Genomic DNA, 12,742 nt, shown 5'->3' on the forward strand with positions numbered 1-12,742 from the left:
CGATGGAAATTGTTTCATTTATTTTTCCGTCTGGAAAATAAATCAGGAAAAAATACATTTAAAATGATTTCATCGGAGGTCACATAAAGACGTTTATCATAAATTCACTCTTTCGCTTTCCTGAAGAAATAAAAGCTAATGCTGCCAGAAAAAGAAAAATAGTCATCCTTTCTGCAGAAACAGTTTTGCTCTATTATGGTGATTCATGTTCCGCATGTGAGAGATTACTCCTTTTCTCTTACCCTGAACGGTAGTTACTACGTAGATGCTTATCGAACTCGTAGAGAAATGTGTACAGCAAATCGCTATGCATTTACAGGGTGGCCCAAAATACTCCCTGATTTTAAAATGGAAAATGAAATAACTCAGCAATATAATGAAAAATGGGCACCTTTCGCAGCACGGATTGAGCGCAAACGAAGAATGAAATTTTCAATCACCCTCTGTAGTGTCTCAATGAAAATAGATGAACATGCCTCATAGATCAAATATTATAGCTCACTCACAGTGTTCCAGGATTGTTCGGAACACTGAGGTTCCGGACAATCCTGGACAAACAAACACAAAAGTTTTAAAATAAGCCGAAAAGAAATCATCGCTTTTCGTCATTCCGAAAATATCATCGTTAAAGATTGGGAATATGTATGCTTTGAATGAAGCGAACTTATACAGGTACTTAAAAATTGTATGACCGGTCAAAATTTTAAAATACCTCATGCAATTAGACTCTCCCATACCCTTCTGCTGGTCCCTACATTCAAAACATGATAAATAAAATCTAATGACACTATTAAATAACACGTACATTGCAATAGTTAGGTACTGTAGTTTATTTTAATATTATTTATTTGTTCTGGCTCATTAAAGCAGAACGAAAATCCAATTTTTCAGTGTATCTGATTATTTTTATAAGTGTAAACAAATTATCAAAATAATCAATTATTTTGTAAATTATTGAGAAATTTATTTCTCGGATAAAAAAAATGATATTTTTGGCTTTAGTTATTTGTAAGTAACATGGTAACTCCACTGAGAAACTGAGAATTTGCAATATTTCTGGCAAAAATTAGCGATGGTCCGTGTTTATGGTTCCGATTTACCGCATTTTAATCGGTAAAATGTTGTCACCCTAATCGCATTGAAAAACACCTTCATACACCTTTGATTACATCTGAATGAATATTTACACAAAAAAAGGTCTTGAAATTATTAACCTCGGTTTTAACGACACCCAGGGCCTCGAAAAAGGGGGGGGGCAGACTGATCTGGTGCTCCGGGATTAGGGGGGAGGGCTCAAATTTCATCCTCCAACCTCTCCTTCAATATTGCGAAAGGGTGCCAAAATGCATGCGCGCCGCGGATGACCAAGCACATCTAGTTGCGGCACTGACGACACCTCAGTTATAACGACGAAATCTCGGGGTGTCTTCGATGTCGTTATAACCGAGTTCGACTGTATTTTCTTTTTTTTCTCAAAGGCGTTAGTAATTACCGGAGTTCCACTGATTCCGTATGACGAAATGGCCGACAGGATGGAGGAAGTTGTTGCTACTGATGAAGGCACGACCCCAGTCGTAGAGGTCAGGTACTGCAAGTAACTGTCAGCTGATGACGTAGTGGACAACAGGGAACGATAATCGAAGGCCGCTGAGGTGGTCATCGTGGTCAGGGCAGTTGTCAGCGATATCCCGCCGTCCAGGGACGTGGTTCTGCAAAGAAATACATAATAATAACAATAACAGTAATAATAGAAAGAGATTCCACCGCGACCAGAGAAGGATCGATCATACTGCGTGATTGATTGATTGTCGGATAATTCCGCTGAACCAGCAAGAAACAAATTTTTCATTCCTTTCTCTTCCCTAGTTTCATATATATTGTGAGAATTTTTTTCTTCTTTTTCTCTCTATTCCATAATTACTTTCTTTCTCCGACAGAAAATGGCAACATGCTCACACACGCGTACGACATATGTATCGGAAATGAGAACTCAACTTTTAAAAAGAAAATTCCGTTAAAGAAATAAAATTCTCATCCACAAATGTCACATTTATTCCGAAACCGATGATTTGAACTGGAATAAAAAAGATTTAAGTACGACGTGTACAAGGTGTCCTGAAATGAACTAACAGCGTTTTAAAAGCAATATCAGGATCACGATAGTAATAGTAGTAATAGTAAGGATATGTAATTTTCATACTTACAAAATAGATGTGGATAAATGCGAAATTTGTCGTTTCTAATGATTATAAAAAGTTTATTTTTATCATTTTTTCGCGAAATATACATTTTTTGGAGCGAAATAGGTACTAGTAATTTTGTTGAGCACTTCTCCATTCTAAAACAGAATAGCACTTTAATATTTAGCTCCGTAATTAAGCTATTAAAAATGGTTCGTTTTTCGCAAATGAATGCAAAATTTTTCATTTGAAAAATACTGTATTTTTGTGGATGGATGCAAGATTTTTGATTTGAAATTGTTTTTGCAAAGCAATACAAAATTTTTGATTTGAAAAATGCGGATGAATGCTTGAAATCTTTGGTTTTGGATTTTTTTTCAGAGTGTTAAATTTTTGATTAAAAAAATTTTTTTTTGCGAATATACCAAATTTTTCACTTGGAATTTTTTTTTTTTTTTTTGTGAATGATTACAAAACTTTTGATTCGAGTAATATATTTGCGGATGGATGCAAAAATAACTGATTTGAGAAATATATCTCTACGGTACTTTTTCTAAAAAGTTTTTTCATTTGAGAAATATTTTTGAGCATGAATGTTGTGAACCCAAAATTTTGATCAAAACTTTTTTTCCCCGCAAATGAATGCAAAATTCTTAACTTGAAAATTTCCAATTCGAAAACTTACCTTTCTTATGGGAAATTTGGATTTTTTTTTGCGAAATTTATGTACCTAGTGAATAAGTGAAATGAAGTTATTCTGGCAATAGATACATGGAATACAGGACATGGAAATTTATTTAGCCCCGCTATTTTATTGTTAGTACAAAATCTTGTCGACAGATGCTGCTGCCATCCATGATACCTTGGATGAATGGAATGAGACATCTCCTGGTCATGGAAGTAGATGTAATTCCCCATTGGACAGCTGAAGTTTGAGCCGAATTAACCATTAAGCAAAATAAGCACTGTGCTTACGGCATCGGCAGAAAAGGGGCCATAAGAATTTGTGCTGCAGAATCAGCAAATTACACTTCATTTAGCTCAGCTCAGGAGAAAAGGGGCACCACGAAAAATGATCAAAGTGTATATTTTTTAATGCACATTTTTTCCCTCAGCATCACCACTCGGTGGAAAAACCCAAAAAAATTTATAGAAATAAATACAAATGCAAATACAACGACAGGCAAAATGCCCAACGAGGTGGCTGATCACTTAGAGCACTTGATTGCACAGTTGAAGATCTTTATCAAAAGGTTGAAGGTTGATCAGGGCTTCACAACCAAAGGAGGGTGGGGGATGGGGTGCTCCTAGCGCTGGACCAGGAAGGGCGCTGAGTTTACTCTATTTTCTTTAAAAATTACGGGGAACGGGGTGTTAAAATAGATACAGACCCCACCCCCGAAACAACAAAGTAAATTTTTGTTTCTAGTTGCATTACTGAAGGTGACGCAAAAGCAGAGAAACTAGGTTAACTGCAAATAAGTACTCTCGTTGATACTTAGTTTTTGAATCGAAATTTCCATAAATTAAGCCCAGAGCCGTCTCAGCAACATTATATGCTCCCGGGCAAATCAAATTTTTCTGAGGTCCTACCCCTCACCTAGCTATAAATACCTGCCTACCAATTTGTGCACTCACTTTCTCTCCAAAATTTTAACCAGATTTTCATAAGGCTTCTACGGCACTTAACGACCCACAACATCATTGGCCCACGGAAAAAGGGTTTTTCTGAACCCCATAAAAAAGTACCTGCTTATCACTTTTCATCATTGCTCCCCCCCCCTAAAAAATTTACATGCTTATCACTTTGCATACCTACGCTCGAAAATTTTAAACAGTTTAAATTACTATGAGGCCTAATGCCATGCGGTAAAGGGACGCCTAAATCATTTGCACGCTTAGGGCCTTCATATGGGGTAAAGCCGACCGGGACTGAATGTTTCAATTTCTTTCGATAATCACACCATTGCTCTATACCAGAGGTTCTTAGCCTGTGGGACAGAGGTAGATTCATGATTTTTCCACCCCCTGCTCTGATTCTTTATATTTTCCGCCATGGACTATATCCCGCTCTTAGTGCCTACCCCTATTTCTAAGTCGCGGGTTTTTAACTGGTGTTCTGTGGAACCCTGAGGTTCCATGACAGCTTTTCTGGGGTTCCTGATGATCAAACACCACGGAACCCTTAAAAATCCCGGAACCCGGAGAGCTTAATTCGAAGAAAGAAATTTTCTTAATACTGATACTCGCAAAGCTGCTCTTTGTTTTGAATATTAACGAGATAGTGTCGTTTAAAAAAAAGTTCAGACGACTTGAATGACTAGACATAGAGAGTGTGTGCAAGCATGTGAGCAACCAAAAGAATGACAAAGGTGAGCGAGAGACAAAAACAGTGATCTAGAGGGTGTGACAGCATGTGAACAACCGAAAGAACGACTTAAACACGGAGGAATATTTATGGTGTGGGGGGAAACTAAACGGGCTAATAATGTCCAGGGCGGCTGATTTGGAGGAATGTGTAGTCAAGAAAACTGGGCAAGAATGGGTGAAGAACGGCAAAATTTATGTAGCCCACAGGTGACAAAAATATAAATTCGCCTCCGGGCGGGGGCCGATGAAGCCCTCATCCAAGGGGCCCTGGAATTATGTGAGTCTTGTCAATCGCTCGAACCTCGGCGTGGAAAAATGAGGCATTTGCCCAAACGGCACCTGCTATTCATCACAGCACCGGATCCCATTATCGTGAGTACTATGCACCAGAGAAGGTCCTCCGGGCGAACACATGCGTTAAGACGGCCTTGGGGGTGGTTTGTTAAATAATATTTATTTATCACATTATCCAGTAGGCAAGATTGCACTTACACTGGTAAGATTCAAAACCAAAAACATAAAAGAACATAAAACTCAAATAGAAAAACACTTCATATAAGGTGTAAAGCTAAAATCGTCCAAGAAAGAAACGAATCCAGCACCAATCGAGCAACATTATATTTCTTCTTCATTTCAGAAACAAACAAAATTAGTGAAACTTTGATCATTTTTGTCACACCACGGTCATTTTCTGCACACGAGGGCTGATTAGACCGTCAACTACAATTTATTGCCGATTCCGAGTAGCAGCCTTTTTTATACTCACTGAGAGGTTGGTGGTACGCTACCCCGTAGGTGTGGGACTCCCTGCGGGTAGCAGTCTTTTTCTGTGGTCAGGTCGCCGTTTCTGTCATACCCTCCGTCAGAAAAGTTTCTGACATGGACGAACCGGGTATCGAACTCGCGATGCCTCTGAACATCCTTTGGTACTTTAGGCGAGTATCTTATCGACCCGGTGCTCGTGAGCGAAACAGTATTCAGTGCTTGATAATTAATAAACAACCTCCGTTAAAAAAAGTATGGCAGGTGGGGTTCTGTTTTGATTGGAAAGCAATTTTAGTTCATTGTTGGTGTAGTGGCTCCATCTCTTATAAACATATGTAAGGAACATAGCCAAAGACGCGTGCACAAGCATCCTCAATTCAAAGTTTAAGAATTCCTGGTAATCTTACGCGTCAACGCTTCATCGCGCATATTGAGTACGTGAACATGTAATAAATAGTGTCATTGAGCATTGGAACTCCCGCTGCCATCTATATATGAAATACAAAAAATACTAAAATCAGCCCGCTTAAGAAATGCTGTTGAGTTGAATAAAAAGTTTCAGCCCCCCCAAGGCCCCCCCCCCCAAGGATCTTTATATTTCCAGATAGTGACTTGGACACTTTCTCTCTAATGTCACCTGCAAAGACCTGTCGTTTCTCTGCACACAGAATTTGGATATCTGTGTGGAATGAAAAAAAATATCGTGCTACATTATATAGTGTACAATGTGGGGAATTTTTTCTGCGCGTAACCTCTGTATACACGCGGAAGCATCCTCAGCAGCGTTCACCAATACGCATCTTGATGCGTGTGTGATTCAAGCATCAAAATTCAATTTTACTTCTCCAAATTTTGTTGAGTGAAAATACTTCAAGTCTTCGGTAATTTTTTTGAATAGAGAAATTTCTGTTTTTCAGAAGGAAAAAAAACCCTCTTTCCACAAAATTATTCCTTAAAAGTTTTGAGAGGAGTGAAGGTACTCCTTTAAAATTATTTTTTTCGGACAACATTGATTCTCAGACTCTAAACGTCCATATTTTGTAATTTTATTCAAAATAAAAAAATGGTGCTTTTTGTTCTATTTTCTATGATGCTATTTGCTCCTGCCACTTATTAGATAAAAATGGTATCTGTTAATCAATCGAATTGATATAACTGGTTTTCAATTGGTGTATTGCATTTGAAAAATTATATAATATAATTATCAATAAATACTTTAAAAATAATAACATTGATTGAATATGAATTTTAACAAGATTTTTTAACATTTAAAGTTTGTATAAAGTAAAATAAATTATCAAACTTGCTAAGTAAGTATTATTATCACATTACTCGGAATGGTTTCAGCATATGCCTAGACCTGCCCTGCCGGGTCTATGAATTACTGACATTGTGATGATGCAGTGCTTATATATATTATCAAAATTATTATTGTGAGTTCCTCACCATTGGCTCCTGATAAGACTCCTTTTGCCCCCCCAAAAAAAAATCTGTTCCATGTGACTTGGCTTTACTTAAACAGATGTGATGATTCTGGTTTTTCCTGTGCGTCGATGTATAGGTGTACATACATTTATTTAATCATATTTCCTCACATAATCGCATTTAACACTGCAATAATGACTTTGTATGTATATTAAATTACACACTGGTTCACAGTGTGATCATGCATTTTGTTCTTTAAAAAAAACAAAAACACCATTGGTTAATCAATTGAACTTATGTATTCACCCATCATATTAGTATATTAAATGCCGTTGTGCAAAGCGCACTACTGCAACAGGAATTGGCAATGTCTTGATGAAGGGGGTTTGATGGGTTATCATTACCCATTGGAACCCTGTATCACCAATTATGGCTTTCGTTCTTAGCTTTATTGGTAATTTTTGCAATTTGTGGCAAAATGGGTCACTTTAGTGAAATTGAATTGTTTAATATTGTGGATAATGCGAATATATTTGCAATCTTCGCGATTTATTTTTGAAAGTATGTAATCTGATGTGGTGAAAGGATGTTTTTACCCCTGAAAACTTTTGACAATGTAAGTCAGTATACTGATATTGTCTTGCAGTAGTGAGAATATATTTTATGTATAAAGGGTTATATATAATCTAAGAAAAATCACCGATGATTGTTTTTAATCAACCATTTCACCTGATCAATATCTCTACTTGAGTAGAGAAACCAAGACGAGAGCTCAGTTCTTAGCTTCCTGCATATAAACCGGAATCAATTTATTTTTGTTTAAACGCTTTTTAAATTACAGGAAACCACAATTATAATCCTAAATCCTAAATATGACATAGTGGCCTGTGGGTTCTGACTGAAATTGTGAAATTGACAAACAGTGCATACCCCTGAGTCATTTCTTAGCCATCCTTGACTAGTAGTGTGATTTTCGCCATGGTTGTATATGTTTTATTTTTAAACTACTTAGAGTTTAATATTAGCCATATTGGGTTATTAATCTAGGGGGAAATGAAAGCTTAAGTAGGCTGGAGGGGAAATAAAAAGCAGAAAGTGTCACTCAACAGGGCAGTGACAGCATGTCACTTCATTAGCCTGTTAGGACATCATTAATTTATAATTAATGTTATTCTTTTAACATTAATCATTCATCATAATGCATATATTACTTACTCTCATTTTTATATTTAGCGCGTCAACTATATATCATATTAATAAATGTGATTATATGTTATTAAATGCAGTTAATTATGATTATATGTTATTAAATGCAGTTAATTATGATTATATGTTATTAAATGCAGTTAATTATGATTATATGTTATTAAATGCAGTTAATTATGATTATATGTTATTAAATGCAGTTAATTATGATTATTTGATTAAATATATATTATTTACACAATTTGATATTTTGCAGTTGGTCTAATTATTTACACTATATATAGTTTCTTATATACATTTTTCACAGTCCGTTTTGTCCATAACTAACAAACGGGTAAAAATTAAAATTTTATCAGCCAAAAAGCATGGCTTCTAGAAAAAAATGTGATACCATGTACCGTGTACTGTGATACCATGTTGAGAAACATCATTAAACTGGAACTACTTCTGCCACCTATCAAATAAAAGCCATAACTGTTATGGTTCGAATTGGTGACCGGTTTTCGATTAATGTGCTGAATAAAAAAATAATTATTTTACTAAATATTTTATGAGTAATAATATTGATTAAAATATTTAGTAAAATAAATAAGTAGTTTTAGTAAAATAAAACCTATCAAATAAGAGCCATAACGGCTTTTATTTGATAGGTGGCAGAAGTGGTTCCAGTTTAATGATGTTTCTCAACATGGTACAGTATATACTGTACAGTGTAGTTATTTTCTAGAAGCCATACTTTTCGGCTGATAAAAATTTTTATTTTTACCCGTTTGTTAGTTATGGAGAAAACGGACTCAGAAAGGCACAATTTTTTTCATAGTGAATAAAATTACAAAATATGAACGTTTACAGTCTGGAGAATGACTGAGAATTGAATCTAAAGGTTTTTGCCGAACAGAAAACCACATTCTCTATATTCTACAAAGTAACACGTTATTTCGTCAATCTGCACAGATATCGAAATTCTGTGCTCAGAGAAACAGGTGAGTGCAGGTGAAATAAAAAACATGACCCCTGAAAACAAAGTTAGATGGCACATCTCATGCAGGAATTAAAAATTTTCTTTACTTGCGAGCACTCGGTGCTCATCATGCCCCCCCCCACACACTAAGATTTTGTTGGGGCTTCCTCTGTATTGAGATTATAGTGTAAAATAATAATAATAATGAGATTTGTCCCGGGCCTTCGTGCTAGTGCCCTGTTAGTCCTACCCTTTTTGGGGTCATGGTGCTCACTTAAACCATTCATGATAGATGCTTGATTTCATACTTAGGAGATATTCATCGACAGCACAGATCCCCCTTTTATGGATTTAAAGTATGAAATAAAAATCATGGGAATCATCTCGGGCTGGAGCCCTGCCATCCCCCCCCCACTTGTGGGGACCATGAGGGGAACTCAGTTGAATAGGGGTTCCACGATAAGATTTGGCACGGTGATTTATGATAATAAATATGTATATTAAAAGCAGAGACGTACGCGGAGGGGTCCATTCCCCCCCCCCCAAGCCGATGGAAAAAAGTTCAATATTACGGTGAAAAAAATTGAATATCGAAAGACAATTTATTTTATGATATTTTAACCAATTTCTGTTTTAATTTTAATGCTTTTGAAGGGTAGTAACTCAAAGTTTCTCGGGAGGACAATTTTTGACTCCTCCCCCCCAAAATTCGATCCCTAGTACACCCCCTGATTAAGAGGTAGTGACTAAGCCCTCTTTTATTTTGCCCCGGAGCAACGGTGCTGCTGAGACGGCAGTAGGGACTGTTCTTTCGGAGAAATATTCAAAAATGTATTTGAATTTTCTGTGTAACAGCCTCATTATCATCAAGGGTTCCACAGAGCAGTCATATAACCATCAAGGAGCTCGCGAGAAACCTACGTTGAAAACCCCTGCTCTAAGTTACTTTTTTGGTCAACCACGTGGTTGCAAATTCTTTTGGTATTTTTTTTTGCCACTCTTTCCGTCGCTCACTGACCCGGTCCCTCACTCTCTAAGCTATTTTATTTGGTCGTTTCCACGCTCACACTTTCTCTGGGCCATTCTTTTGATCGCTCAACGACGTGGTCCCCCGCTCTCTATGTTATTGTTTTGGTCATTCACATTCTTACACACTGTTTTCGTCAGTCACTGGTCTGGTTCTTTGCTTTTTAGGTCATTCACATGATTACAAACTCTCTAGATCACTCTTTTGGTCATTCATTGACCTAGTCCTTTGTTCTCTGTGAACAATCCTTATATGGTTACACCACCAATCTAGGTCAACGCCAGCTTTATTAGATGCTCTACTAAAGCTGGTATTGTCAAGGGCGAGAGGTGTGATCAATGAATTACCTGTGTGGTCCACGCTTGTCCCAGGATCTTTCTGAGCTGAGAGGAGTCGCCCCCATGGACAGTGTCCTCGCCCTGTCTTTCGATCGTCTCGGCACGGACGTCGGTTCTTGGTCCAACGGAACTGGTGGCAATCGACGTCGAATCTTACCGGTTTTGCTACTTTCCGGATCACTCACTGATTCTGTATCCGTCTGAAATGGAAGAAAATATGACAAAATAAGACTATTATGAGACTATGTGGTCGCCAGTATCCTGTGATAATGAATCCCCCACACGTGACAAATGAAAATTCTACATTCAATGCCACAAAAACGAAGCAATGGTATGTACCGAAGTTCAGCGTTCAAGATTCAAGTATGTTGATTCAAGTACGGTGGTTAATTTTCTTGTAAAAAATTGTTAGTCTTGAATTTGATCTTTTTTTTTTCAATTTTCAGTGAAAAAACAAGTTTATCTGCTTCAATTCAGTCATTTGTCAAAATATGGAAGCCAGATGGCATCCCAGCATAAAACTAAAACAAGCATAAATCTGACGTTAATACCCTAAGAACACATATTCATAGCCTATCATATACTAATTCGTATGAAAACACACACACAGAGAACCGTTTACGAGATGTATGCACGGTTGATTAGTAGTCATATGATAATTATAAGCCTATTCAACTATTATGACAGTCAATAAAAATCCTCATTCAATCTCAGAACAACTGTAACAAAAATTGTTCAAATAATTCCAGACAAAATTAAATAGATTATTGAGAGAAAATAAACAATTAATAGGTTTAATCAAATCTCTATCAATTGCTATTAAATAAGTGACACTAATAAAGAATTTTTTTAAAAATATTTAACCTTTTCTTCACGAAAATATTAATCTCAAATACGTAAATACTTTAAAAGTGCTTAAAACACGTAACTAATGGATGAAGGGACGATAAAAACCGAAAAAAAATCAAATAATTCATCGGATATGAAAATATTTTCAAAGCAAGATTATACATTTTTTGTTGTTGTGTTATTGCTCTAATTGAAATTCCATTTCCATTAAGGATTAATAAATAAATGCAATTTTATGTTTCGTCGATTATATATTTAAGTTGAGAGGTGAAAAAAAAACCCCACATAAAATTAAACTTAAGTTATTATCTTAATACACTGCTGGCCACCGTAAATGCAACACCCTGAAGGAAGCATGCAAATAATATGAAATTTACAACATGCATTAGCGGAGGTGAGATATGCAAATGATTAGAATTTCAGCGCAGACGCACATCATGCGCGCCTGTGGCGCCACTTCAAAGCGCTATTTAAGGCTTGGAGATTTCGACGATTTGAAGTACGGCAATTGTGTTTTTCTTGTGGTTTTTTCAAAAAACGATCAATTACGCCTCGTAGAAAACAGCGATCATCTTTTGATCAAGTATCCGAGTTCGACAGAGGAAGGATAGTGGCCTACCGAGATTGTGGATTATCTTTCAGGGAAATCGGTAGTCGTGTTGGACGAAACCAAACAACTGTAATGCGGATATGTGATCGTTGGATGCAGGAGGGTACGACGGACCGACGTGTTCGATCGCATCCACCTCAGTGCACCACTTCACGTGATGACAGGCGTATTGTGCGTATGGCAGTGACGGATCGCTCAGCCACATCACGAACCATAGCACAGCACATTCAGTCTGTACCGCATCATCCAGTGTCTGCGCGTACCATTCGACGCCGTTTACAGCAGAGTGGTCTGTGCGCAAGACGTCCATTGCTTCGTCTACCCTTGACGCAGAACCACAGACGTCTCCGCCGCCAATGGTGCGATGAAAGAAGGATGTGGACGGCACAATGGAATGAAATTGTCTTTACTGACGAGTCACGCTTCTGTCTGCAACACCACGATGGTCGGATTCGAGTCTGGAGACACCGTGGAGAGAGGATGCTGAACAGCTGCGTTATGCACCGCCACACTGGTCCTGCACCGGGTATTATGGTATGGGGCGGTATTGGATATCACTCTCGCACTCTTCTAGTACGCATTGCCGGTACTTTAAAAAGCCAGCGCTACATCTCCGAGGTGTTGGAGCCAGTTGTCCTTCCTTACCTTCAGGGCTTGCCCACAGCCATATTTCAACAGGATAATGCGCGACCACACGTGGCACGCATTGTCCAAAGGTTCTTCGTCAATCGCCAGATTGAATTGCTTCCCTGGCCAGCTCGCTCGCCGGATCTTTCGCCGATAGAAAACATGTGGTCCATGGTTGCTCAACGATTGACCCAGATTACATCCCCAGCTGCCACACCAGATCAACTTTGGCAACGCGTGGAAGCTGCTTGGTCTGCTGTACCCCAACAACACATCCAAAGTCTCTTTGAATCAATGCCGAGGCGTGTGGCAGCGGTGATCTCCAACAATGGCGGCTACTCTGGCTACTGATTTTGGCAGGAACCACACTTCACAGAAGTCTAT

The 12,742-nt window shown here is 37.8% G+C and overlaps 1 protein-coding gene across 6 annotated transcripts in view; it reads right to left on the reverse strand.

The window, feature by feature from the left end:
- LOC149067529 (uncharacterized) overlaps positions 1 to 12,742 on the reverse strand; it is a 224,141-nt gene that overhangs the window by 59,268 nt on the left and 152,131 nt on the right. For all 6 annotated transcript variants that reach the window (XR_016195345.1, XM_089252640.1, XM_089252641.1 and 3 more), the window contains 2 exons: positions 10,282 to 10,472; positions 1,493 to 1,709 (listed from right to left, as the gene is read on the reverse strand). Coding sequence is in view for 5 of the 6 variants with exons in the window: in XM_089252640.1 (XP_089108766.1) it covers positions 1,493 to 1,709; positions 10,282 to 10,472 (408 nt within the window). In the remaining variant the exon portion in view is untranslated. The remainder of the gene's footprint in view (positions 1 to 1,492; positions 1,710 to 10,281; positions 10,473 to 12,742) is intronic.

Source organism: Pholcus phalangioides, unplaced genomic scaffold (genome assembly GCF_987345545.1).
Source record: "Pholcus phalangioides strain wild (caught in Gottingen) unplaced genomic scaffold, Ppha-v1.0 ptg000030l_1, whole genome shotgun sequence".
NCBI classification, from domain to species: Eukaryota; Metazoa; Arthropoda; class Arachnida; order Araneae; family Pholcidae; genus Pholcus; species Pholcus phalangioides.